Source organism: Saccopteryx bilineata, chromosome 11 (genome assembly GCF_036850765.1).
Source record: "Saccopteryx bilineata isolate mSacBil1 chromosome 11, mSacBil1_pri_phased_curated, whole genome shotgun sequence".
In the NCBI taxonomy this organism is placed as follows: domain Eukaryota; kingdom Metazoa; phylum Chordata; class Mammalia; order Chiroptera; family Emballonuridae; genus Saccopteryx; species Saccopteryx bilineata.
In genome coordinates, this window is record NC_089500.1 from 8,464,867 (window position 1) to 8,491,681 (window position 26,815).

A 26,815-nucleotide genomic window follows, 5' to 3' on the forward strand; every position below is an offset into this window, starting at 1 on the left:
CTGGGTGAAAGAGGGTGAAAGGATTAGGAAAAAAATATACACACAAACACACACACACACAGATCTATCTAGGAAGATAGACAGTATAGCAACAGCTAGAGGGAGAAGGGTAGGTGGAGGCGGACAAAGGAGGGAGAGTGGGGAGGAAAGAGACTTTGTTCAGGGCAATGGATGTGCACTGCATGGTGCAGGTGATGTTTTATTGAGTTGTGCACTTGAAACCTGTACCCCAATAAATTCAGAAAGCAGGGTAATAAGCATGACCAGGCGGTGGCACAGTGGACAGAGCATCAGACTGGGATGCAGAGGACCCAGGTTTGAAACCCCAAGGTCTCCAGCTTGAGCATGGCATTATAGATATGATCACTTGGTCACTGGCTAGAGCCCAAAAGTCACTGGCTTGAAGCCCAAGGTCACTAGCTTGAGCCCAAGGTCACTGGCTTGAACAAGGGGGTCACTCAGTCTGCAGGAACCCCCAGTCAAGGCACCTATGAGAAAGCAATCAATGAACAACTAAGGTGCCGCAATGCAGAATTGATGCTTCTCATCTCTCTCCCTTTCTGTCTGTAACAAGAAAAAATAAATAAAGAGAAAACAGAGTAATAGAGATAAGAAAAAAAGAAAGAATGATACACACACACAAAAATAAAGCTTAATCCTAATCCTCACATTTTGGGACACCAGAAAACAGCACAGCTGTCAGGACAGCAGTGAAGAAGACAGACAAAGTGTTGGGAGTGGCAGATTGCTTCATCTTTTTAAGCATTCATTTTAAACAGTGAAGTGAAGAAAAAACATTTTAATACTGAAATGTAAGTCAAGCTCCTAAAAGTCCGAGCATTCCGAAAACTCACTGTCTCCTCGCAACAGCGCTCACTAAGCGGCCAGGACGCAGTCCAGGCACCAACCCGTTTCCATGCGAAGCTCACTCCTTTTGGAAATACTCTCTCCTTTTCCACTTTATTGTGTGCTTTACAGTAGCGCCCGCTCTTCAGACTGAGCACAGGCTCCGGAGGTTATTACTGTTGTTCCTGTCTCACCAGAGAACGGAACAGGAGAGGAAGTTACTGGCTCGGAATCCCACCGCTGGGGAGCGGTGCAGGCGGTGCTCCAGTGCAGCCCGTTGCTTCCCGGAAACCGGAAACCGTGGGTCCCCGAGGCCTGCCCTAAGCCATCCAGGGACCTGAGGCCGCCTGCTCGCCCAGCAGGGAGACAGCACAACCAACCCCTGAATTCGGAAAAGGACCACAGCAGATGAGCTTGAAAGCCCCAAGCAGCTCTCTCATCTTTAAGAAAGGAAAGAATATCACATTTTATTTTTGATGAAAATATTTGATATTAATATGAATATTTAGATTTCAGTATTAAGGGCACATAGAATTTGAAAAGAAAATTATTATATAGGAGAATGTGTATCTCAATCAAAAATACATCAAATTCTTTATTATTATTATTACTTCAGTTTTGCTAAACAGCAACAGGGATTGTTGCTTGACAAAATAACGAACAGAACGATCACATGACTGCGGAAGCCTTGGATGTGACTTACACCCCTTCCTCCTTAAGCTGCTCTTTCTCCCATGCACCCCAGGCTCTACCCAGAAAGCAGTTAAATGCAAAGTGCACTGGAACCCCAGGCTTTAGCAGTGTGCCTCGCGTTTGCAGAAATCAAACTGAAATGTAAATCAGAAGCCACAGTGTAACCAGTGCAGCACCGAGAAAACAATGCACGTGACGAGATACACATCATTTGAATATTGGTTTCCTGAGTTCTGGTCATGAATTTCACTGTGAAATCTCAACTGAATCTGAAGGAGAAGACACTTCCTCCTCTGACCTAATCCCAGACTCTTCATCCATTGGTACCTATTTTCCATTGTCTATTGTACTCACGTCTCCAACAAACGACCTCATCAATGGGAAAAACACTCCTGTTTCAGATCATTACACACCACAACTGCTCTCGGAAATTCCCTGAGCACAGCTGTTGTGCCGTAGGTAAAAGCCTGGGTGCAGATGTTCTAACGAGCAACCGAAAAGATAACTTATCACACTATGTTATACTCATCTTTAAAAACAAAACAAAACAAAACCAAAAAAACACTTTTCCAAGGTTTGAGACATGGCTCTATTTCTTTGCACACACTGTGTATGATGTTAACATTGCAAAGATGCTCACTATATGCTATGGCCACGTGATCATGCTCATCTAATCCATTAGTATTTTTTAACTAGTGATGGCTTCACTTTTCTTAGATATTATTACATTGAATCCCTGTGACTGGGCGTTACCAGTACTGATTTCTCCTGAATAAGCAAAATTCATTTGCCACCTAAATTCCATTCTGTTATGATTCAAAGTTGAGAAAATTATCTAAGCTGAGCCAGGGATGGAGTGGGATGTGAGATATAGAACTGCACGGCTCAGATATGTGATTTCTTCTTCAAGGACCCAGTGCAGAATGTGTCATCTACTCTCCACACACATTCTGCTCCACCGTGTACCCGTAAATGACTCACAAATCAGAAAAGCCTAATTTCGGCATGGTTTGAACAACGTCACTACTGATCATCACACGTCTTTCAAGCTTACATCTGTTGAGCATTATGCATGTGTTGCTGTCCAAATCACGATTGTGTGTTTTCAGTTAAATACCTTAAAAACATGTCAGCATTTTAACTAAGAAGATTAGTAAACATTCAGGGGGGGGGGGCATTCTTATCAGATAACTGTGCACTGTTTACATACAGAACGGGCTGGAATGACGTGAATCGTTTGGTTGGCGTAATTGCCACTCCTGTAACATAGCCCCAGCCTGAGCGACTGCTCTTCCCTGTGTGTCTCACAGAAGACGAGATTCTAGCTTATCTAGAAATGTAGATGGCCTCAACCTCCTGTCTTGCTTTTTACCTCATATCTTTGGGGGCTCCCTCTCGTTTGTGTGGTGACAGGACAGAGGTTAAGTCCCAGGTTCTTGGCCCGAGAAATCCTAAGGCTGGTTAAGTTCAACATGAATATTTTCTTGGCAATTTCCTTTTCTCTGGCTGCTATTTCCTGGGAGGTGTTCTAGACCTTCCCTTAAATGTTAAGCAATGAGGTACAAAAGGAAAGAAGGCCAACTGTGGAGCCCATCAGCATCCAGACAACCTCCATGGGTCCACTCCAGCTCATGGAATACGGTTCTGCAGTGCGGGGCCAGTCAACTACGTATACATGGTCCCTTATTTTTAAAATCTCTTATGGGTAGCAGGATTCAGACTACAATATAGCTGTAAAGTGCTGTGTTGTCGTTCCCCCTGCTCAAAATAAAGTTGTTTCTTAACTATACCTGTCTGCTATACTCTTTAGCAGCCAGGTACACTTGGTCTCATACATGTAAAAAAGAAAAAAAAAATCTCTTATGATATGGGCTAATGGCCTCCACTTACTGGAAAGTTGCTTGTATCAGTTCAAACTCCTTGAATGCACTATGATATTGCATATATCACAAATTAAAAATTGTTAAAGGAGATTTTGTGTGTGTGTGTGTGTGTGTGAGAGAGAGAGAGAGAGAGAGAGAGAGAGAGAGAGAGAAGAGGGAGGCAGAGAGACAGATTCCCACATCCGCCCAATCAAAATCCGCCCAGCAAGCCAACTAGGGATCGATTCTCTGCCCATATGGGGCCGTTGCTCTGTTGTAACTGGAGCCATTTTTTAGCACCTGAGGCGGAGTCCATGGAGTCACCCTCAGTACCTGAGGCCAATTCGCTTGAGCCAATTGAGCTATGGCTGTGGGAAGGAATAGAAGAGGGGGAGGGATGGAGAAGCAGATGGTTGCTTCTTCTGTGTGCCCTGGCCGGGAGTCAAACCAGGTGTATCCACATGCCAGGCCAATCCTCTACTGCTGAGCCAACTGGCCTGGACCAAAGGATGAGATTTTTAAAGAAGTGAAGAAAAGTTCTAAGCATATTCTTTCTTTTTCAAACTCTCAGTAGTATGGGGTTTTTTTGCACACCCTATCCTGAAACTTTCTGTTCTAGGATATATTTCTAATACTTCTATATCCAGGCTAAATATCATTTTCATCTCTCCAATATTACCATTGCTAATTATTCTAACTAAAATCAGTTTCAAGATTTGTTAAATTTCAAGAATACATAATGATTTGGGAACCATGTGCATCTATTCCTTCATGAATACATGCCTTTAAAAAAGTAAAGGTTTCAAGAACATATGTTAAAAGGGCTTGATCATAATGTAACTGAACCTAGTTCTTTGCAGGAAAACTAAATATTTTCATAATCCCAAAACATTTCAAGATATTCTTCAGAAATTTCCTTTCCAGAATTGAAATAATCATCCAGATTTTCTTTTTAATTCTTCTGAATTACAGCTTTAATGACTGTCGCCTCACTCTACTCATTTTACTTTCAAATACATCTATTACCTCATCTCTAATATAAGAGCATCTTTTTTAAGTCACAAGGCTTTGCAAAGATTTAAGCCATATTGATTATGAAACACAAATGTTATAGGCTCTAAATAAATCATTAGGAGCAAATGTCATTACTAAATCTTTTGAAACATTAAATATAATTGTATTCACTGTTTAGATCCCAGCTCTCTTATTAATATATAAAACGTAACACCTTAGATGGCATTCTCCCCAGATACCTCTTTTACCTTAGCTGACTATATCTTCCAAAACAATGTTTTATTTATAATTATGAGGGTCATATTATTGAGACACACTACATAAAATGATGGATATTACTTGAAGGTGTTATTGATTTCCATTTGACCCGCATTTCAGATAACACACTCTTCATCCTCAAAGTGGGCAGTGGACCTTAACGACTCATGTGATGCTTCCCCCTCAAACCAGAGCTGTGTTACCCCCAACCCGTAAGGACAGTTTAGATTTTAAAACTTTCAGACATGCTTTTTCAGTAGAGGAACCTGGCAGACACTGCCTGACCCAAGGGATGAAAGTCAACATCATTATAGATGAGTCATACCGATGTCCTATACCTCCTGACAAGATGCAGCCAGAAGGACATAGCATCACTTCCTTGGTGATCTGGCCAACACCGTATCACCTGAAATGCGTACACTAGAGGAAGAAGCATGGGACCAGCCCAGGTGGTGAGATGCGCTACCACACTGCTGACCAAGAATGACAATGAGCAAAAGACTGAGGAGCTACTCCAGACTGAAAAGGCTATGGAGACAAGACAGAGTCAGGATGTAATTCTAGGCTGGCTCCTACCAGAAAGCCACTTCATTGTAACAAATGGAAAATCTGAATACAACTGCTGATTGGTAATCTGGATCATACCAGTGCTCATTTCCTGGTTTAAATAACATTTAGTCTTGTAAAATTGACATTGGGAGAAGTTGGGTTCTAAAATAACACTTTGCAACTTATTTGTTAAGTCTGAAATTATTTCAACATAAAACATTTTAAAATTCTACCTACTGATCTCCATTTTGCCAATGAGAAGAGAGAAATTAGAGGATTGTTAAAATACGGAGAAACTTGCAAATCTAACCTCGGCTTTCTACTTCCTGATAATTCCCCAATATAAAAGTGTCCCCTAATTTAGTTGTAGCATACCGTGTCCTACTTTCTAAGAAGATATTTTTTTTGTTTTGCTTTGATGTAAGACTATTAAAGAATTATGAAATCACAGAGGTATTCTATATATCCTCATACAAGCCTTTGTTCACAGATCCATCAATATATCCTCCATCCGACCCACCTCCACAGATGTAAACTAGCTTAGAACTCACTGCTTTGCATCGCCATCTGGTTACCTGAATGGCTTATCAATGAGACTGAATTTTATGGAGAAGAGTGTTTCCTTTAAACCCTCCCATGTAACACAACACCCCTCACAGAAAAGGTACCCGGTAAGTACTGAAAGGAGATAGGGAAGGGGGACGTAAGTGAACACGGGAAATGACAAGCAGAACCGCATGCAAAAGAGAATGCGTGGGCTCCAGAGTAAAGCGTGTTTATACAAACTACTGTTTCTCTCCAGTGCACACTGTCTCTGTGACAGATAATCAATATAAATCATACAAAAATCATGCCGATTAGGGTGGAATTTCTCCCACTAGAGTACTTATCCATCTATGCTTGAGCCAGCAAAGGCTCGGTGGCTGTCCTGCTGTTTGTCTAATTCCGTCATTTATCTTGGGGAGTTATGGAAGCTGCCATAGTTTCTCTGACTTTGTTTCCATGATCACTACATATAGAGCCTGTCAGACAATCCAACAATTCCACTGCACTTGCCACAGAAAGGCCCAATGCCATCATTTTAGTTTATTTCCTGTTCTGCATTTACCATCTCAACATAAACACAATGTAAAAACACCACTAGGAAAGGCATTAAAAAAATTTTGTTTTTGTTTTCCCCATCACTATATGTGTGACAAGTGCTTACAAACACAAAGAAGAGTTAAACAGGACAGCATTTTCAGTGACTCTGAGCAGCATAGACAATCAGAAACTTCAGAGCCAATCTAGACGATCTAACTAGTTAAACTGTATTTAGGTTCATAACAGTAAGCCGCCTCTCCTCCAATTTTTAGTTAGGTAGCCTCCCCAGATCAAGCCTTCGGGAATAATAACCTTCATTTCTAACCTAAGACAACTTGGAAGAGAAAATGAGGAAGAGTAAACTGAATTAATGGTAGGTTTTTGCATTTTGGTGGCAAAGTTGGATGTATCTGATTTTTTGTTATGTTTGTCAAGAAACAAAACAAACACTGAATTGTTGATTTTATGTGGAGAAAATGCACTGAATACCTTCAAGCTACACTGGAGTATTTATTGGAAGAGCTAAGAAGAACTGCCAAGAAGTATTTCTAAAAATCTGAATTTATTTACTTCCCGCAGAGCTCATCCGTGCCCAAACTCCCTTTGAAGGCCCCAGGAGTTTCACATTTCTATCCCAAAGTAACATGAACAAGGTCTTCACAATTCACTGTTACTATAAGGATATTATGAAAATCGATGTCCTATGCATACATAGGGAAAGCATGCTGTCTTTCTTCTCAGATTGGAGCCAACTTTAGGGAATCTACATATTGAGCAGACACTTCTGTTGGTTTTTTCCCTCCAAAATTGATGGAACATAAAATTCTATCATGATGGCTATGCTCTCCTATAACTAAGTAAAGAATATTTGGAACTTGCTGTTTTCTTCCCATGTGTTTCATGTAACTCTGCCCAGTTACAAAATCTAATGTCTGCCTCAATGTGTTTAGCATTACCTGTTTTCAGGATGAACACTTCTTTCCTGGAGCCCTGAACACCACCTTAGTTATCAGGGGACAGGGCCCCTCTCTTGGTGAGAGTCACGGCTGGGGTGTAGCTCCATGCTCCGAGAATGCCCCCAGCACCTTTGCTGACACTTAAAGTGGAGCGGTTACCTTGCTGGATTTCCATAGATTTGATCTGGATGGGGGTAACAGGAATAAATTCTCCCTGCAGAAGCAGGGAAGAAGTGGGCAGCGGCAAGGAGAACAAGAGGGAGGTTTGCAGAGGTGGCAGAGACACGAAGCCCTCATTTCAGGGAAATAACGGCCTGCAGCACAGTCACTGGCTGGCAGCCCGGGAGGTTGGGACAGATGAAAAACACTCCTACCCCGAGCCGAGCCTGGCTGGGTGAGCAGACCAATTCTTTTCTCGTCAGATGGTTGGGGACATAACGGTGAGGAAAAGACTGGACTTAGAAAAGCACCATGGAAGTCAAAGAGGGGACCGTGAACTACTAGTTCCTAAGTGCTGCAAGCAGCCAGTTCAGGCTGTGACAGTCCCAGGGAGACAAGAAAGGACTCCACACCACTGTCCCTATAGAAGGACAAGGGAACAGGCATGACAGTAACTAAAAAATACTCTTAGGGTAAGGCGCCCTATTATCCTCTAACACAGAACTCCATAGAGCCTGGTGCCTATAGTTAATAATGCTGTATCACATATATGGAAGTTGCTGAGAATAGATCTTAGTTCTCATCACAAGGAAAAATATCTGTCACTATGTATGGTAATGAATGTCATCTAGACTAAGTGTGGTGATCATTTCATTATATATACAAATATTGACCTGACCAGGCAGTGGCACAGTGGATACAGCGTTGGACTGGGACACAGACAACCTGGGTTCAAAACCCCAAGGTCGCAGGCTTGACTGCGGGCTCACCAGCTTGAGTGCAGGGTTGCTGGCTTGAGCATGGAACCATAGATATGACCCCATGGTTGCTGACTTGAGCACAAAGGTTACAGGCTTGAAACCCAAGGTCACTGGCTTGAGCCCAAGGTCGCTGGCTTGAGGAAGGGGTCTCTTGCTCTGCTGTAGCCCCCCAGTCAAGGCACATATGAAAAAGCAATCAATGAACAAACTAAGTTGCCACAACAAAGAATTGATGCTTCTCATCTCTCTCCCTTCCTATCTGCCTCTATCTGTCTCTCTCTCTGTCTCTGTGACAAAAAAATAATAATATATAATATATACAAATATTGAATCATTATGTTGTATGCCTAAAACTAATATAATCTTAGATGTCAATTATATCTCAAAAAAATAGAACTCCCTCAGGATAATAACTAAGGACTCTTCCCTTAAGTCTATAGCTTTAGAGTCAGCAGTTTAACTTGTATAACAAGAACATGGTTGGATGTCAATGAACAAGGTCAGATTCTAACACAGTCCAGAAGTCCATGCTCTGGAGAGCTCTGTGTGAAAGTTCTAGAAGCACTCCTCTTTCAACAAACTATTCTACTTTAGTCTTGAGTTATCATGTTAAATAAACCCAGTAAATTGGCTAAAATAGTAAGACCAAAACTCACCTTGTGCCTTCATTATCCTCAATGTTTTAATGACCAATGATCATTTATTTCTTTATCCCACTGGCCACCAGCCATTCCCATGGTTTCCAAATTCAAAGGTCTAAAAAATATATACATATATGATTTCTGTGGTATTTGAAATCCCTGTGCTGAAGGATAGAATAATTCACCCACTAACTAGTATACTTTGTCAGTGTCTAATCTTTCACAAACAACCAAAGATGATGCAAATACAATATAGATCATTCCTCTAATTAACTGCAGTAAATTTAAATATTACTTAGTTCATAAAATAAGACCTGCTTTCATTTGAAGGGTCACAAATAGAATATTTGAGATATATCCCAATAGCTTATCCATAACTCAGTTAATTTATAATTGGTATGCAATGAAATAAATAGAATGCCAAAATTAATTGAATGTATCATATTTTCCAAATATTTTTATCTCAGTTACTTCCAGGATGAGATTTGAAGTGTAGATATTATTATTCCTCTTTTAGAGACAAGAAAGCACTTGTGCAAAGTTACACAACTTGCAGGAAGTGACAGAGTCAGCAAGCAAACTTGAGTCACTATGACTGACACACATTGTACTTGTCCATTATGTGATTGAACTGTCATGTTTATCAAGGTCATCATTTATATTTTTCCAAACAACCTAAGAAACCTTATTGTGTCAGAAAGACTAAGAGTCTGGCCATCTAACCAGTGTAGGTAAAATGCATGTCTGTGACAAGTAAGGGTTAGCTTCCTTCTTTTCTTCTCACAATGGTCTGCTCATCCATTCATCCACCTGTTCATCCCTACTTTTTAATTCTTGCTGTCCTGTAAAACTTCTGGCTGGTCACAGTCACTACCTCCCCCAACTTAGAAAAAGAGGAAGTATACCTACTCTACATACTCAAGTGAGTGTATTTTTTTTAATTTTATTTATTTATTCATTTTTAGAGAGGAGAGAGAGGAGAGAGAGGGAGAGAGAGAGAGAAGGGAGGAGGAGCTGGAAGCATCAACTCCCATATGTGCCTTGACCAGGCAAGCCCAGGGTTTTAAACCGGCAACCTCAGTGTTTCCAGGTTGATGCCTTATCCACTGAGCCACCACAGGTCAGGCTCAAGTGAGTGTCTTGAGGTCAAAGTTCTCATGCCTCCGCATGTTCAGATCACCAACCTGAAAAGTGTCATCTCGTCACCTCCTGAACACAGTTCTCGGCTAGTGTCCCTCAGCGAATACCAATCACTCCTTCAAGGCCTTGCATTTGTCTTTCTTGTCCATGAATTCTCTCCCCACCTACACCCAGCTACACTTGATCCGGGACCTCCCCAGTTGGCAACAGGACTTTGATCTAGACTTTGAAGGTTCTGCTTGACTCATCCCATGGAAGCACAGCCTTTTTTCTATATTCTAGTCACTTAAGAGGTTTGTTTTTTATTTAAACCCATCGGCATCCTAACATTTTACTGTAAACGTCTGTATGGAAGTGCCCATAGACACCATGCAAGACAGAAGCACAAACCTGTTTCCTGTCACATCAAATCTGCCCAGTGATCATTTCTGATACATTGAAAAGGAAGCACAGAATATTTCTAGTTGCCTAATCCAGGAACCCCACAATTTCTTAGAAAAGCAACGACAACATTACCCAGTAGCTTCATATGAATTTGAAATATAAGTAACCTTAGGGACGAGCATTTTTATAAATTTAAACGGACTTAGGGATTATTTAGATACAATCCTTCTGAATTATTATATGAAGACTGTAGAACTTAAAAGAAGGGTACCTTTAAACTGAAGCTATGTGCATTTCAAAATGTCAATCCCACTCAGAAAATCCCACTTAAAACCAAAATAATGGAAATACTTCAGCTGTCTTTAGAAAATTGCACATTCTCACAAAAGTATGATTTCGCCTAATAACTACTAATTCTTTCTAAATCAGCTGATTATAAACCTCTCCACTAAAGTTTGATGAATTGTTAAATGTTCATTAAAAGTAGATGAAATTAAGAGCCAGATTCTTAAGACAATAACAATGCAAAATGGTGATTGCTCTCACTCTGTTTATAAGAAAAAAATTAGAGAAATTGAGATATTTAGTACATGTACACTATATTAAGATGGTACTATTAAAAATGTAGAACGGGCCTGACCTGTGGTGGCGCAGTGGATGAAGCGTTGACCTGGAATGCTGATGTCACTGGTTCGAAACCCTGGCTTGCCTGGTCGAGACACATATGAGAGTTGATGCTTCCTGTTCCTCCCCCCTTCTCTCTCTCTCTCTCTCTTTCTCTCTACCCTCTCTAAAATAATTTTAAAAATTTTTTTAAAAATGTAAAATGGTCCTGACCAGACAGTGGCACAATGGATAGGATAGAGCATTGGACTGGGATGTGAAAGACCCAGGTTCAAAACCTCAAGGTCCCCAGCTTGAGCACAGGCTCATGAGCTTGAGCGTGGGGTCACTGGCTTGAGCATGGGATCATAGACATGGCCCTATGGTCACTGGCTGGAGCCCAAGGTTGCTGGCTTGAGCAAGGGGTCACTCGCTCTGCTGTAGCCCTCTGGTCAAGGCACATATGAGAAGGCAATCAATGAACAACTAAGGTGATGTAACGAAGAATTGATGCTTCTCATCTCTCTCCCTTCCTGTCTGTCTGTCCCTCTCTCTGACTCTCTCTATGTCCCTGTCAAAAAATAAAATAAAATAAAATGTAGAATGGCTATGAAGAAATATATGTGCACACAAAGCACTTGTGTGCTTACATCTCTTTTCTTATTGCAGAAAAATGCAATGACTTGGCTTAAAAAATACTAATTCATGTCCTAGAAACATTGCATATAATCAAATCCTTTTCTTTACAATAAATGTCCATCATTATTTGTAAACTGTAGAGGCAGGCAACAAAAACAGTAAATATAATACAGATTACCTTGACTTATGTAGACACCTATCAACAAAACTAATTTTTTTACCCTTACCTAAGGTGTGAGCAAATGAAAACAGAACCCACAAAATCAAGAGCTAGGACTCCTCCTCGTACATTCAGAGTTGCAAATTCCCTCATGGATAAATTTATCAGCTTTATCAGGAATAGACACGTAAAACTGACAAAGTGAAAAGTAAAGTGTCAGATGTTTAGAGTTCTCGTCAAAATGCACTCTATTTAGAAAACACTCACCACTGCTCATCACCAAATTGAGAAATTTGGGAATTCTTTACAAGCATGACACGACAAAACCTGCAGCACACTAGGAGCTTGTCAGGATGAGGGCCACGCTCTCAACGTGCCCTTGACGCTAGGAGACACTCAAAGAAAAACTCCTGCCCAGATAGTCACATAGAAAATACCTGTGAAAAAGAAAGCTCAGTTTGGCTATCAAACACATGCACCACAATCTGCCCAACCCTGGGCTAAGATCACGAATAACTGACTCCTGTTTACATTCTTTTTTTAATCTAAAAGGCAGTTTTAAAAAGCAAATGTTTAAAAACCCATCCAAACCAGACTGCATAAGGAAAAATGGGTTTGAACTGAAAGTATCAGGAAAGTATATATAATTAGCATACAGTGAGTGCAGGCATCGTTTACGTAGCACCGTCCCAAAATGCTTATAATGTCGCCTGGCGATAAAAATTTCACAGCTCTTCCCAGTTCATTAGTGAGTATTCTTGCTGTAATTATAGAAATAATAGTTTTGCTCATGTGCCACGATCATGGTCACCCTGGCTTCCGTGGGATCCTCACCTGTTTCTACAAGTAAAGCCTAGATCCCTGTGAGGGTTCACTGTGTGACACTGTGGGTTACAATTTCAGAGTGGCTACCCAGGGCCAGACACGGCACAGACTGGTTCACAGGAGTGAGAGTCATGTGTTTTCCAAACAACACCAGCAGGTCTCCATCAACCACAGACGTTCCCAAGAACCATTCACGCCTGCAAGACGCCTCATGCCCTACCTTTCCTACATAGAGCGGGTCAGAGCCCATGTATTCCTCCAGCACAAAGAACTGGTTCCACACCCAGCTGCGCTTGGTCCGGGGCCGCCCCGACTGGAAATAGGGCTTTGACCGGGACCTCGAGAGCTCTGCCTGACTCATGCCCGAGAAGCACAGGAACAGGGCGATCAGCGGCAAGAAATGGCAGAACTCCACTTTGCCCAACTTCATCTTTTTTTTCTTCTTTCTTCTTCCTGTGTAAGAAAAACACCTTGACAACAGGAAAGGCACAGTTCCAGGTGGCTTCGCAGCTCTTGCCTCCGGCAGGGTGTCCGAGAGGAGTCCAGAGATGATAATTTGTGGAGTGTTTGACTGGAGTAGGTCACCGCTGCTGAAGAGCCTCCGCCAAGGAATGGTGTAAGGGGTGCCTGGCGGGACAGAGAGATGGGTTAGTGTCCGAAACCAAGACACAACTCTGCACTTTCGTTTTCTGTCTTCGTATGGATCTGCCCAAGATGTCATCATATGGATAATCGTTAAAATCCAAATCACAAACTTAGGCGGAGATTTGCAAGACCTGTCACCATATCTGTAAATTGCATACATCCTGCCAATGCAGAATTATTCTAATTCCATAATGTGACCTTTATAGTCTGTTTCCTCTAGGGCTTCCACTGAAGTATATGGCCATTGAACGCAAACAGAGCAACATCAGTTTTTAAAAAAATTGCTTTCTGTGGAAAGAACTAAAGCCTCAAGTTCAAGAAGCAAACAGAACTCCAAGTTTTCTTAACCCCAACAAACCTACTCCAAGGCATATCATAATGAAATTGACACAAACCAACAGCAAAGAAAAAATTCTCAAGGCAGCCAGGGAAAAGAAGAATACAACATATAAAGGAAGGCCCATTAGATTATCATCAGATTTCTCAGCAGAAACTCTACAAGCTAGAAGAGAGTGGACCCCAATATTTAAAGTCCTGAAAGAGAGGAACTTTCAGCCACGAATACTATACCCATCAAAGCTATCCTTCAAATACGAAGGAGAAATAAAAACATTCACAGATACAGAAAAGATGAGGGAATTTATCATCAGAAAACCCCCACTCCAGGAATTACTAAAGGGGGTTCTCCAATCAGATACAAAGAACAAAAAAAAACAGAGCCACAAGTAAAAGCTCCAAGAAGAACACAATAAAACCAAATTTAAACTGTGACAACAACAAAAAGAAAGAGGGGGAGAAGATGGAGATTAACAGTAGCAAAGGACGATGGAGTGCAAAAGTACTCACAAAATAGTTGGCTACAATGAACAGGGTAGGGACCCTTTTCATTACTCAAAGGTAACCACCATTGAAAAAACCACCACAGAAGCACATGAGATAAAAAAGATAGCAACAGAGGAAAGATGTATGGAATACAACCAAATAAAAACAAAAGATAGAAAAACGAAAGAGAAGGATCAAACAAGACACAAAACTAACAGAAAGCAAGATATAAAATGGCAATAGGGAACTCACAAGTATCAATAATTACACTAAATGTAAATGGATTAAACTCACCAATAAAAAGGCACAGAGTAGCAGAATGGATTAAAAAAGAAAATCCAACTGTATGCTGCCTACAGGAAACTCATCTAAGTAACAAGGATAAAAACAAATTCAAAGTGAAAGGCTGGAAAACAATACTCCAAGCAAATAACATCCAAAAAAAAGCAGGTGTAGCAATACTCATATCGGATAATGCTGACTACAAGACAGGAAAAGTACTTAGAGACAAAAATGGCCATTTCATAATGGCTAAGGGGACACTGAATCAAGAAGACATAACAATTCTTAATATATATGCACCAAACCAAGGAGCACCAAAATATATAAGACAGCTACTTATTGATCTTAAAACAAAAACTGACAAAAATACAATCATACTTGGAGACCTCAATACACCGCTGACGGCTCTAGATCGGTCATCCAAACAGAGAATCAACAAAGACATAGTGGCCTTAAACAAAACACTAGAGCACCTGGATATGATAGACATCTACAGGACATTTCATCCCAAAGTGACTGAGTATACATTTTTCTCCAGTGTACATGGATCATTCTCAAGAATTGACCATATGTTGGGCCACAAAAACAATATCAGCAAATTCAGAAAAATTGAAGTTGTACCAAGCATATTTTCTGATCATAAAGCCTTGAAACTAGAATTCAACTGCAAAAAAGAGGAAAAAAATCCCACAAAAATGTGGAAACTAAAAAAATTGCTTTAATGCCAGTCTTTCCTCATCTCACTTTTTATACTTCATGCACTGGTATTAGACTATGAAAGCCAAGCAGCTCAAAGTGGGGATTTAAGTGAATGGCAGGGACATATGCTGGTTTAAATCTCTTCTGGGAAACTGGGAAGAGCAAGAAGCATGAGGTGCTTCAACCCCAGCTGGCTGATTTGGAGTCACAGAATGCCAGGTGTTTTGATGTGCTCTAATTTGATTGAGATCAACTGAAAAGCTCGGTCATGTCCATCTCCCACCCTCCTAACTCATTGTCATGGATGCTGTGTAGCAGTGAGGTGATGCTGTTCACCGCAGTTATGCGCGACTCCACAGATACTGACTGAACACCGCCTGGCCTGGCTCCTGCATCCTGCATGGTAGTGACTTCCCCCAGACACTTCGATGGGCCGATGGGCCGATGGGCCATGTCGTTCACTCTCCTAAGAGGGGTGAGGAAACTCAACTGTATTCACGAACCCCCTTCATGGCTGGCATGCAGCACAGGAAAAAAAAACAACACAGCTTTTACCCTAAGGTATACTTATTTCCATCACAGCATTCTGATTGTGCAAGAGACAGATATAAAACAAACTTCCAAACATACTCCAAAACACAGAGGGATGGGGATTTGTGATAAACTGCTCGCTTAAATCACTTTGCTGCACTGGGGTTTATGAATTCATGTGGCTAACAATAAGTAAATCAAAAACAGGATAATTAAGGTGAAAGACAGACATTCACTTATGTTGGGCGGAAGAGAGGAGAAAAGTCCAGTTTTAAGAACATGAAGCCAAAACACAGCTTCCCGTCAAAGTAGGAAAGATACTGTCTTTGTATCACAAGCTTTCCCTTTTTTACCTGTCTCTCCTGTGACACAAGTGTGTTACTCAGACAATGTCCGACAGTCAAATTGTTCATACAAAATGCCGTGTAAGTAGAAGAAAGGTGAACTTTATTAAATATGCTGGAATAGCCCACACATCTGGAAGCAGGGTGCACTGACTTGGAGCTCCACGCAAGTAAACATAATTCCTGTTAAAATATGCCGATAAGGCTTTGAAACTGCAGCGGCATTGCAGAAGAATGCAGCTACCACCTGCAGAATGTGCAGCTACTTGATGTATGCTGGGGACCACTGGGAGGAGTAAACCATTATGGGAGCTCACCAACTGCAGTCTGCACAGGGAACCCACCTCCCCAATTCCAGATCTCCCATCTAAGGAGCAAAAAAGGCCTTGGTGCACTTAGAAACCACTCTAGACTTAGAATCATAAACAAGAAGTAACTTGTGTCAGGTACTGATATTCCGACGTAGGTCCCTCCGTGTGGTTAAATGGTCGTTGTAGGCGGGGCTTGAGCTAACCTCCCTGAAACAGGTTACCTGCTTATACTAGGCAATGGTGCAGGCACCACTGTATGGAATGGTCTAGGATGCACCAGGAACTAGTCAGGACCTCGGAATGAATGGCTTTTAGTAGCAACAGCTGTCAGTATGGCGAAAGGCACAGTCACATGGCTTCTTCATGCTAGTGGTGGCCACCAAAGTTCCTGGGGACAAGGAGGGCTGGATTAGCGTGACGGAAACAGGACTGAGACTGGTTTCCGAAACCTGAGACCCACGAACATCTCCAGCTTCACCCTGCCCTTTCCTCTAGAGAGAGTAAATTTTCTCATAGAAACAAGGACAGAAGTACTTTGATCCCTAAAACAAACAAACAAACAAAATATAATGGGATATAGCTAAATTATATTACTCGGGTTACTTTTTGGACTAAGGGAGCTTGATAACATTGTTTGGTAGGAAAATATATCCAACTTCTAAAACACTAAGTAGCCAATGAACTTTGGGAATTCAAAGGAATTACTATACCCACACCCTGGTAAGGACTAGGTGATGTATCCAATAAAGACAAATCCTCAAATCCTGGGACTGTCATGTCTTGGCTATGCAATCTTGGACAAAGCATTTACAGTCTAAGGAAGGTTACCTGCAGAGATAAAGCCTCGAGTTTCTCACTTATAAAACAAAAATAATAAAGGCATCTTCCACATAATGGGACTAAATAAGCCAAGCATGAAGAGTTGAGGCTCTGTGTCCAGCACAACTAAAAGCACTGACATAGAGCTGCTGTTTTTATTCTAGTCATGGTACTGTTTTTCTGTTGGAGACTAATTGTTAACATGAGTTGGGAAAGTGACGGTCAGTTTTCATTTTAATACTGTCTCTGGTGAAATGATCTGGACAACTCTTACACTGAATGGAAACAGTCTTGATGTTTCTAGCCAGTGCCAAAGAATGAGCTAGATCATAAACCAAAACAAGTCTAGATGAATACAAACTATGGCGTCAAAATCCTCCACCCCACCAAAAAAAAAGTCACAGGAAAGCAATTTTCTAAAGGCATGTCCTCTGTAATTTTTATAAGACTGGTATCAGAATCAGGGAAATTTATCTCGGCTTACTCTGGACGTGCCCTGATAAGGAGGAAAACACACCTAACTGGGAATGGGGACAGGAGCACTGGGTCTTTGTCTTCAACCCCACCCCTTTTCCGGAGGACCTTGGGTCTCTCTGGAGTTTAATTTTCCACATTTGCCGAGGAGGGAGCTGAAGTCAATTATCTTTAAAGTCTGTTTTTTACAGGTCTTACTTTTATGCTTTTGACACTTAGAGAGATTTGATTTTTTTGGCTTTTCTTAAGCTGTGAAAAAGTGTGCATTGTTAATAATTACAGTTAAAGGGTAAGAAGATTTAGAAAGTCATGGCAAATGTGAAGGAAGTACTTGGCACGTTTATGAAATGTAGCGTGAATTTTGACATGAGATGGTTCCATGCCTATTCTTGCCTTTTAAAGATTGTCTTTCACACAACAAGATTATGGATGAATCAAACTAGCTGGAACCTCTCAAAAAAGTGAGTTCCGGCCTGACCTGTGGTGGCGCAGTGGATAAAGCGTCGACCTGGAAATGCTGAGGTCGCCGGTTCGAAACCCTGGGCTTGCCTGGTCAAGGCACATATGGGAGTTGATGCTTCCAGCTCCTCCCCCCTGTCTCTTTCTCTTCTCTCTCTCTCTGTCTGCCTGTCTCTCTCTCTCCCTCTCTCTCTCCTCTCTAAAATGAATAAATTAAAAAAAAAATTAAAAAAAGTCTTTAAAAAAAAAAAAAAAAAAAAAAGTGAGTTCCTGAGCATGTCATGGGCTGCTTCACAGTAACTATACAATGACTTTGCATGGCATTGATGCCATGTCTGTGGAGAAAGGGTACCTGAGCATTCTGTACTTTCCTATTTAAATCAACTAGTATTAATAAAAATCTTGGGCAGGCATGTCTTCTTTATCTCTGTATCAAACACATAATTGGCATTCAGAAAAAAAAAATAATTTAGGTCCTGGCCAGTTGCTCAGTGATAAAGTGTCAGCCCAGCATGTAGATGTCCCGGGTTTGATTCCCGACCAGGGCACACAGGAGAAGTGCCCGCATGCTTCTCCAGCCCTCACCCTCACCCTTCTCTCTCTCTCTCTCTTTTCCTCCTGCAACCATGTCTCGAATGAGTAAGTTGGCCCTCGGTGCTGAAAATGGCTCCATGACCTCACCTCAGGTGCTAAAATAGCTCGGTTGCTGAGTAATGGAACAGCAGCCCCAGGTGGGCAGAGCATCACCCCATAGGGGGCTTGCCAGGTGGATCCTTGTCGAGGCACATGTGGGAGTCTGTCTCTCTCCCTCCTCACTTCTCATTTAAGAAAAAAATTATAAAATACTCACTGCATTGTAATTAAACTACTTTTAATATGAAAACTCAACCATCTACACTGTCAAAACAAACTCCTTAGTTACTCTACTGGGTTGATGAGTCACAACCATTTTGAAAACAATTCCATTATATTTCTCTGTGGTATTCAAATATTTGTCAGGCTCTCGAGCCAACTGTTCTTTAACTTTCTTGAAGGTCTAGGAGAGTGTACAAGAACACTTTAACTGGCTTTGTGTGTATCATTGGAAGATGAGATTCTCTTTCAGGAGGCAGATACACACCTCTTACCATACCCTTTGTGGAGTGCACTTGTAAGCCTGGGAAATTATATGAACAACTATGACATGAGTGGGGGTGTTTCACCAGGAGGTCCTCAGTATTTCGGTAATTCCTGAGTCTGCCCAGAACATGCACCCTCCATAAAAGGTGAGATGCACCACCTCCTTCCTCACCAGGCATCCCCACATCCTTCCCTTCCTTTTCAATCTTTACCCTGAAATCTGATTTTCAAGGTAAAGACCAGTACTTTCAACCCAGCCCCTCCTGTGTTATGATATCATGAAAGAAGCGAATGGCCCTGACCCGTTAGAAAAAACCTCCAGTTGTCTGTGATCATTAAACAGAAGTAACCAGAACTTGAGAATTCCTATCACATGACCCTCCAAACTTCCTATCTTCTGACATATAAAGGTATCACAGTATGTTGTATATTTAAATGAACTTGAGAGCACACAATCCATCACAACTGTTGACTTTTTTCATAGTGGGTTCAATATTCCTTCATGAATCTGAGCCCCAAAGCAACAGCCTGCATACTTCCTTCTTAGACTTCCAAATTGTTTATCTTCTTCCATTCCCTCACCCCTCCCCTAGCTGAGTGTTTAATACAGGTACCAACAATGGCAACTCACAACAGACACAAGCAAAGACCTCTGTACCCAAGTGGTCTTGTGTCTCATCTTGTCTTGAGTGACACAGCTCAGCAGAGTGGCCCTCTGCAGGGTTGGATGGCGGACTTGTTTGCTATTACTAGCTCAGGAAAAAAGACAGGGCGGAGAAATTATGTATGGCGCATAGTTCAAGAAACTTCTGCAGATCTGTGTCAACTTCTAGACAGTCACAAATGGGTAGCATCAGAACACTGAGGAGGAACCAGGAATAGCTTATGTCTGAGGAGAGGAGCGCTGAGAAGGAGCCCACCACAGATGGCTACTGGATTACCAAAAACTCTAAAATAAAACGATCTGCGCAAGGTTGAAAATGTGTAATTTCCGCTCAGATATCTTAAAGCAAAAACTTGGATTTGTTTGTTATTATTTTTTATAACATTTAATAGTTTTTCAAACAAAAAATACATGGAATTCATCACAAGTAATACTGTGATTAGTACAACACACCTTAATTGAGAAAATACAAAATGAAAGCTTACAAAGAAAATTTTAAATTATTGAAGCACAAAGGAAAAAAAAAGAGGGTGTGAGAATCAGTCAAGTAGTTATTTACTAAATCAAGGTCACTTACTTGACCTGGAATCACTTTATCATGCTACCTTTAGCTCCAATGATTTTTTTCCAACTAGGTGGTAACAATTATTTCCAAGCAGACACATGACTATTTGTTTAATCTTAATAGCTAATATTACTTTACCAAAACAAATTCATTCCTATAAGATTTTCTTGGATTTTTTACCCCACCTAACTCTGTGAAACCACTTCTAAAAATCAGATCAAATCATTCTCATGCTCTTAATCAAATGTTTTGTTCATACCTAAAAACAATGACTAAAAATTAATAACAAAAAATGTATTTATGAATAAGTAAACCAATTATTATTACTAAAAGCACACATCTACCAGATCCTGTTCCATTTAAATTAAAGGCAACATGATAAAAACATGATGAGTAGCATCAATACATCATATTCAGCCACTCCATTCATAGACAATCACAAGCATAGTTTTAAACACATGCCTATTTACCAATTAACGTTGGTATGCTAAACTGCTGTTTAAAAAGCACCCAGTGCTAGATGCCTTCTAGAAGTAACTTGAGCTATAAAATATGATTATCAACTATAGTAAAATGAAATACGTTACTATTTCTCAGCTTTTGTGGCACTTAACTTGGAATGTGTTCTTGCAGTCCAATATAAATAACCAATGGTTTATCTCAGTCAAAGTTTTTATACCATCACAGTGCCTCTAAATTATGGGCAAGAAACAGCTCTGCATGCCTCTGCCTCTGACAAGTATCATCAGAAATGGATCTTCTGAAACTCTTGAAATAGACTCCATCTGTATTTCAACCCTAACACTCAGTTTATTACCTGTTGGTCACACTGACTTCAGGAAGTTTTGCCTCCTTTAAAGATGAGTATAGTTCACAATTAGATGAGACAGGAGAGCCCCAAAACAAATTCAATACTATGCATTTTCTAGGAAAACAATGGCAAAAATATTTGAGGACTGTCGGCATGCTTGACAGAAAGCAATCCATGAGAATTAAAAAAATAATAATAATCCATAATAAATGACTGCCAAACACCTCCAGAATCTGACGTTCCCCCTGATGGTTGCTGGCTGATCTATAAAACATAATAGTATAAGAATTCATAGGGCTAACAATAACAAAATGAAAAAAGAAAATCTTGCTGTTGGCCTACTGGGAAGAAACTGTCATTTCCAAGACTGCTTTGGAGCTGACTACACTGGGCAAGCAACATATTTTTAATGAACCCTTAGGAAGGGTGAACAAGATCCACGCTTAGAAGCGTGAATGATGACACTTCATCACAGCAGTTAGAGGGCACTAGAAAGAAATGACCACTAATTTTAGAACAGCCTTCCCTTTACTCATTCTGTTGTAGAGTCGGGGAAGAGCAGCTTTTTCTTTTTGGACATTCCTTAGGTCCTAAAGAGTATGATCTAAAGTCAATGACAAGCCTGCCTCCTGACTCATCCAATGTCTTCTTCAAAGACCTTCATTTGCCCTTGCTTTCCCCAGGACTTCTGCCAACTGCCCCTGTGGAGGTCCTCACTATGACTGATCTCTGTACACAGAATTAGAGTTCTGTTTTATAATCAGGATAGTACTTGTCCACTGTTACCTTTATTTATTTTGTAAAGTAGCTCCATGGAATACATTTGGGGGAATGCAGAAAGGAGAAATGGTAACCTCCTCCCATGCATGAGGGATCACAGGTGCCCCTGCCACCAAGCGAGAGTCATCCAGGACGAGGAGCATTGTCCCCTGCGGTGGCCCCCGCCTTCTGACAACAACATACAAGCTGGGTCGTTGAGGGCAGCACCTCCCGGGTAAAGAAGGCATCAGTCCTGATGATGGGAATCACTCGGGTCTCCAGGGGTTCACGTTAGAGGGAACACCGTCAAGAAGTCCCCAGACGCACTGCTCATGACTGAGGCTTGGTCATGCAGTAGAACCACGGATGGATAACACATACAAATTGGAACAGATGTCAGGAAAACTCAAAGCTCTATATATTAAGAACAAAACCAAAATCTACAGCCTCCCAGTGACATGCCCCAGGTCACACTGCCAGTTACTGATGGGACTAAGCATGTTTGGGTACAAGGATCATGGAAAGTGTCTGGTAAATACTTCTCACTTGGATAAGAAAGTGCTTCTTAATTTATTACCTTTGGACTTTAGCAGCTTCTTTAAAAGCCACAAAAAGCAGAGTCAATCTCGTCGAAATTGTGATGGGACCATGAGTTTGAATTTTCAAAGTAGGAAATTATCAGGATTTCTATACAGAGGGTCAGGAGGGCAGAAGAAGAAAATGGTGGAAGGATCTGTTCTTTAGGATTGTATGTCCACAGGTAACCAGAACAAATTGAGCAGTATCCAACTTTAAACTTACGTCCCCACCAACTTCTAAACAACCCCACCGATCAAAAACAACTTCCTACTAGACAAGGACACTAGAGTAGTAAACTGTTTTGACTGAAATTTGGACAATGGACCATCAATTGTTTTAGAAATAGGGTACCAACTGAGGAAAGTATCAGACTATAAGACTGTCTTTGCATGCTTATTTGGTTGTTTCTGCAAAGCTTACATTTGGAGATGACTCTCTTCTCCTGATATACTCATTTGAGTCATTCCAGATTTAATATCGCCATCTGTAGCTTCTAGCATAGAAATATACTATCATGTAAATTGTTTCAACTGTATACCGTTACAAGCTTAGCATTAACTTTGATCATTTTAATATTGATGAAACAGCCCTCTCCTTCTGTGCTGTAAAAAGGTATAATTTTTTTTTTTTTTTTTACATTTTAATGAGTGATGCTGGGGCCCTCTGGGATATGTGACTTCTCATGTAAAGGAAACTGTGATAAAATCCATTAGCTCCCTGGGTCAGATACCATTACAGCCACAAACCACAACCTTCTACCACTAAGTGGCCTAAATATGTAGGCAGGGGCCCCAGGAGTGAATCCCACAGCCTGGCGTTGGCCTCTGGAATCAGGCACGGTTTGAAAACTTCTCTGAGTGGGTAAGAGGGTCAATTTCAACTAAAGAGGAACAACCAGTTGGATGAAAAGCATGAAAAAGGAAGTGGATAGTTTATAGTTAACTAGAAACAGGTTTGTCAATTAAAAAGAAAACAAAGTGACAAGGCACAGTCCTTTTGAGCTACTTATATAACAACAAAGTGGCAAAACTGTATTTATAGGGTTTTCCTTTATATGTTTACAACATTTCTGAGCTGTATGGACTTTGAATTCTTAATTTACCCTTGCATTTAGGCAGAGACATGTGTGATGTCTGTGACTCCAGTAAAAGACACCCTGTTTAGGAAAACATGCTGCAAAAACAGCCATAAAGAGATCCCACCATGCTGATCCTCTGTAGTATAATCAGAAACGGACGTGTGGACAGACATCCGCACATTCATCTGCACTGATCGTTTTGTTCAGTGAGGACTCCTGCATGCGCAGGAGGGGGGCGGGGTGTTGGCTGGGGTAGCTTTCTGCAGCACCGAGCGATTCCCAGAGGAGGCACTAGAGTACCGCCGGCTACGCAGCTGCCTCGGCTCCGCCTGCCTGTCAGAGGCTGGGATGTACACGCGCAGGACTTCAATCATATGGCCTCCTTCCTTGTCCTCAGCTCCCCTGCATCACCCCACTTAAACGTCACCGATTCCTTCACGCCAAGGAGTCCCTTTTCAGCAGTGAACATGGTATTAGTTATTTTAGAAGTTTCTGAAACTCCCAATTTAAGCTAAAGCTTTTTGAAGCCTTCCAAGCAAGTACAAAACACTATGTTTGTTAGAGCCGTGATGCAATACAAACCACTAATGCAATAAACACAAACCGTTACAAAACTGAGGCAGGTTGAAATCACGCATAAATATCCACAACACTAAGGCTGTCACGGTTCAGTACTTTCAGAAAGATTTCTAAAACATTTGCCGGAGTATCTGACTGGACACACAGATGTGTTCACTTCCTCACATCAGCATACATACTGAGAAGTTTACATTAGGTTTGCTCTCAAAGAAACAAACAAACAAACACTACAATGTTGCATCCAGGGAGACCAGCAAAGACAGCACGCCTGAGGAGACACAGTGGGTTGATTTTTACATGTAGAAAGGCAGTATACTGGCCAACACGGTATGCTCCCCACTCTCTCTTCTGCATTGGACACTAAAAATCAGAGTCAATTCAAGGGTAAACTGCAGTCACATAGATGCTCTACAGTTACCTTGTAGAAGAAAGGGAAAAGCCCAGTACTATTAAATCAATAGCAGTAGACTTAAGAAGAGTTGTGAGTCTGTCAGGTGATTGTTAACACAACCCTAATGACCCAATGCAGCCCTTAATTGCAATAATATCTCACGTTGTAAGTGTACAATGCACTTTTATTAAAGCTGCAGACCTCAACAGCTTTCAGCGGGGTGTGGGTCTGCACTAATCATTATTGGTCCCTTTATCTTTCTTTTCCCAGACAGACCTTCAGCTCACGTGATTAGACGAGGCTGCTAATGATGGGTGCCCCCTAACTGCTCCTGGCACTCCATTCCTTATTAACCGCTCACCCATAAGTGAGATGGCCACACAGTGCCCAGTTTGACTATCTGCCTCAATTCTTTTCAGTTTTGATTCACACTCTTCCAAGTAGCCCTAAAAAGGAAGAAAAGGATTCTTAATGCATCTCCCCTTTATATATGTAACAAGAAAAGAGCTTGAGTAAAGAGTCTAACTGAGTTCTTTGGGAAAGAAGTAATTTTTGGTGAGTGACCGAAAGCTTCCAATGTAACTACTTTCCTTCCTTAGTTCTCCTGCCCTCCACTAACTTGTCTTCCTTCATAAAGACACACTGAAAAACCATTTAGATGTTGCTGGCAATATACCAGTGAAAAGTTTCCTTTAAAAAGGGGCAGGGCTTTGGGGTTGGGGGACACAATGCAATATGCAGATCATGTATTATAGAAATGTACACTTGAAACCTATATGATCCCATTAACCAAAGTCACCCCCATACATTTAATAAAGGGGGGTGAAACTGGCCCTAAAATCTTTTAAAATACATGTCTTTTTGTGATGTTAATCTGATTTTTTAAATGCATACTTGTCACTAGCAAGTGCAATATATTTTCATGTTACTGACATGTTTCCACTTTACCCCTAAAGTTCTGTCTATGAGCTTGTGCATTAAAAATGATATTTACATCTGTCTGGTTCCAGGGAATATGAAGGTCACATTCAATTAGAAAACCTTTCCCTTAATAAATGAGCTAATAAAGTGTACATATTTCTTGCAAAATAAAAGGCGTTTTAAGTATATACGAGCTCCAATTTGCAGAACTCCAAAGCTCTGAGACACCCAATCCTTGATGCTTTCTTCACCGGTTCCCTCTTGCCCACGACTGGGTGAACTCATAGCGCATCCTCACTCACCTGGACGGTATCTGAGACACCCTTAAGGTTAACGTTGTAAACCGTGCACCCAACAGAGACAATAGACCTTTTCTCGTGAATCCACACTGGGAGGTCGAATACCAGCAACCAGGCACCTGTGCCAGGTGCACCCACGAGGAAGTCCACGCTGCATTCAGTACAGCAGCGCGCCCTTTCTCCAGCGCACCCCCGAAAAACAGGGGGTGATGGGGAAGCAAGACGCCCTACAGATGCACGGCTGCAGCTGAAGATTACAGTCAAAAGCAAAGCACCACGCTTACACGAGTTCCACCTTCACGGGAGGAATTGGAGTCAGGCGCAGAGGGTAGGACTGACTCCTGCAAACGCAGACGCACACCCGGCGCCAGCATCAGACTGCTGCTGCAGAGCCTGGCAGCCCAGCCACGCGCACTTCTGCTCGCATCCATCCCAGGTTAAGGGGGACCCACTAGCGCTGTTCTCGGAGGAGAGCGATCCAGCCCGTGTTTACCGCTTCGTCTGGAGCGCGCCGGGTCTGCGCTCACCCCGGACTCGCGAACTCGAGTCGCATCCGGCATTGGCTACCGCCTGCTCTCCGGGTCGAGCGCCCCAGCTCGGTCCACACGCTAGTCCAGCCTGGCGGAGCAAGTCCCACGGCCAAGCAGCAGTAACTTGGAGATGCCAAGGGAACTCCGCGCAGATCCCCCCGCCTGCTTTTCACTCAATGCCGAGTCCAACTCCCGAATGCGCACTGTGCGCTCTGCCTAGCAGTGCCGCCCAGCCCCCAGCTCCAGTGCACTCACCTGGGGCCTCGCTGCCCTCCCCGCGGCGTGAGGCGCCTGCCACCCGGCCCTTTGCATCCGAAAAGGCGCGCGCTCAGCAGCCGGGTGTCCGCGGGCGCTCCGGGCCCCGGTGCGCGCAGCTCGGTGCGCGGGGCGGACTAGTGGAGCCCGCCCCGTACCCGCTGCGTCTGACGGGATGCGGGTGTTGGGTCCAATCACAGCCCGCTCCGTGGGGCGTGGGGCACGGGGCACGGGGCTCCTGCCCGGCCGCCTCCGCTTGCTCCGTGTGGCCCCACCTGCTGCCCAGGGCGGCTGGGACACCTGGTC

General features: G+C 42.1%; 1 protein-coding gene and 1 non-coding gene across 2 annotated transcripts in view; one reads left to right on the top strand and one right to left on the bottom strand.

Moving 5' to 3' along the window:
• Nucleotides 1–26,545, bottom strand: part of CDH7 (cadherin 7) — a 125,014-nt gene extending 98,469 nt beyond the window's left edge. Inside the window, exons 1-2 of the mRNA XM_066247031.1 lie at nucleotides 26,510–26,545; nucleotides 12,794–13,200 (exon numbers count right to left, since the gene is read on the bottom strand). Of these exons, the coding sequence (XP_066103128.1) occupies nucleotides 12,794–13,003 (210 nt within the window). The 5' untranslated portion in view covers nucleotides 13,004–13,200; nucleotides 26,510–26,545. The remainder of the gene's footprint in view (nucleotides 1–12,793; nucleotides 13,201–26,509) is intronic.
• Nucleotides 3,246–3,376, top strand: LOC136315808 (small nucleolar RNA SNORA63). The gene has a single exon (XR_010727589.1). It is a non-coding gene; the product is annotated as a small nucleolar RNA SNORA63 (small nucleolar RNA).
• Nucleotides 26,546–26,815: the final 270 nt, after the last annotated feature.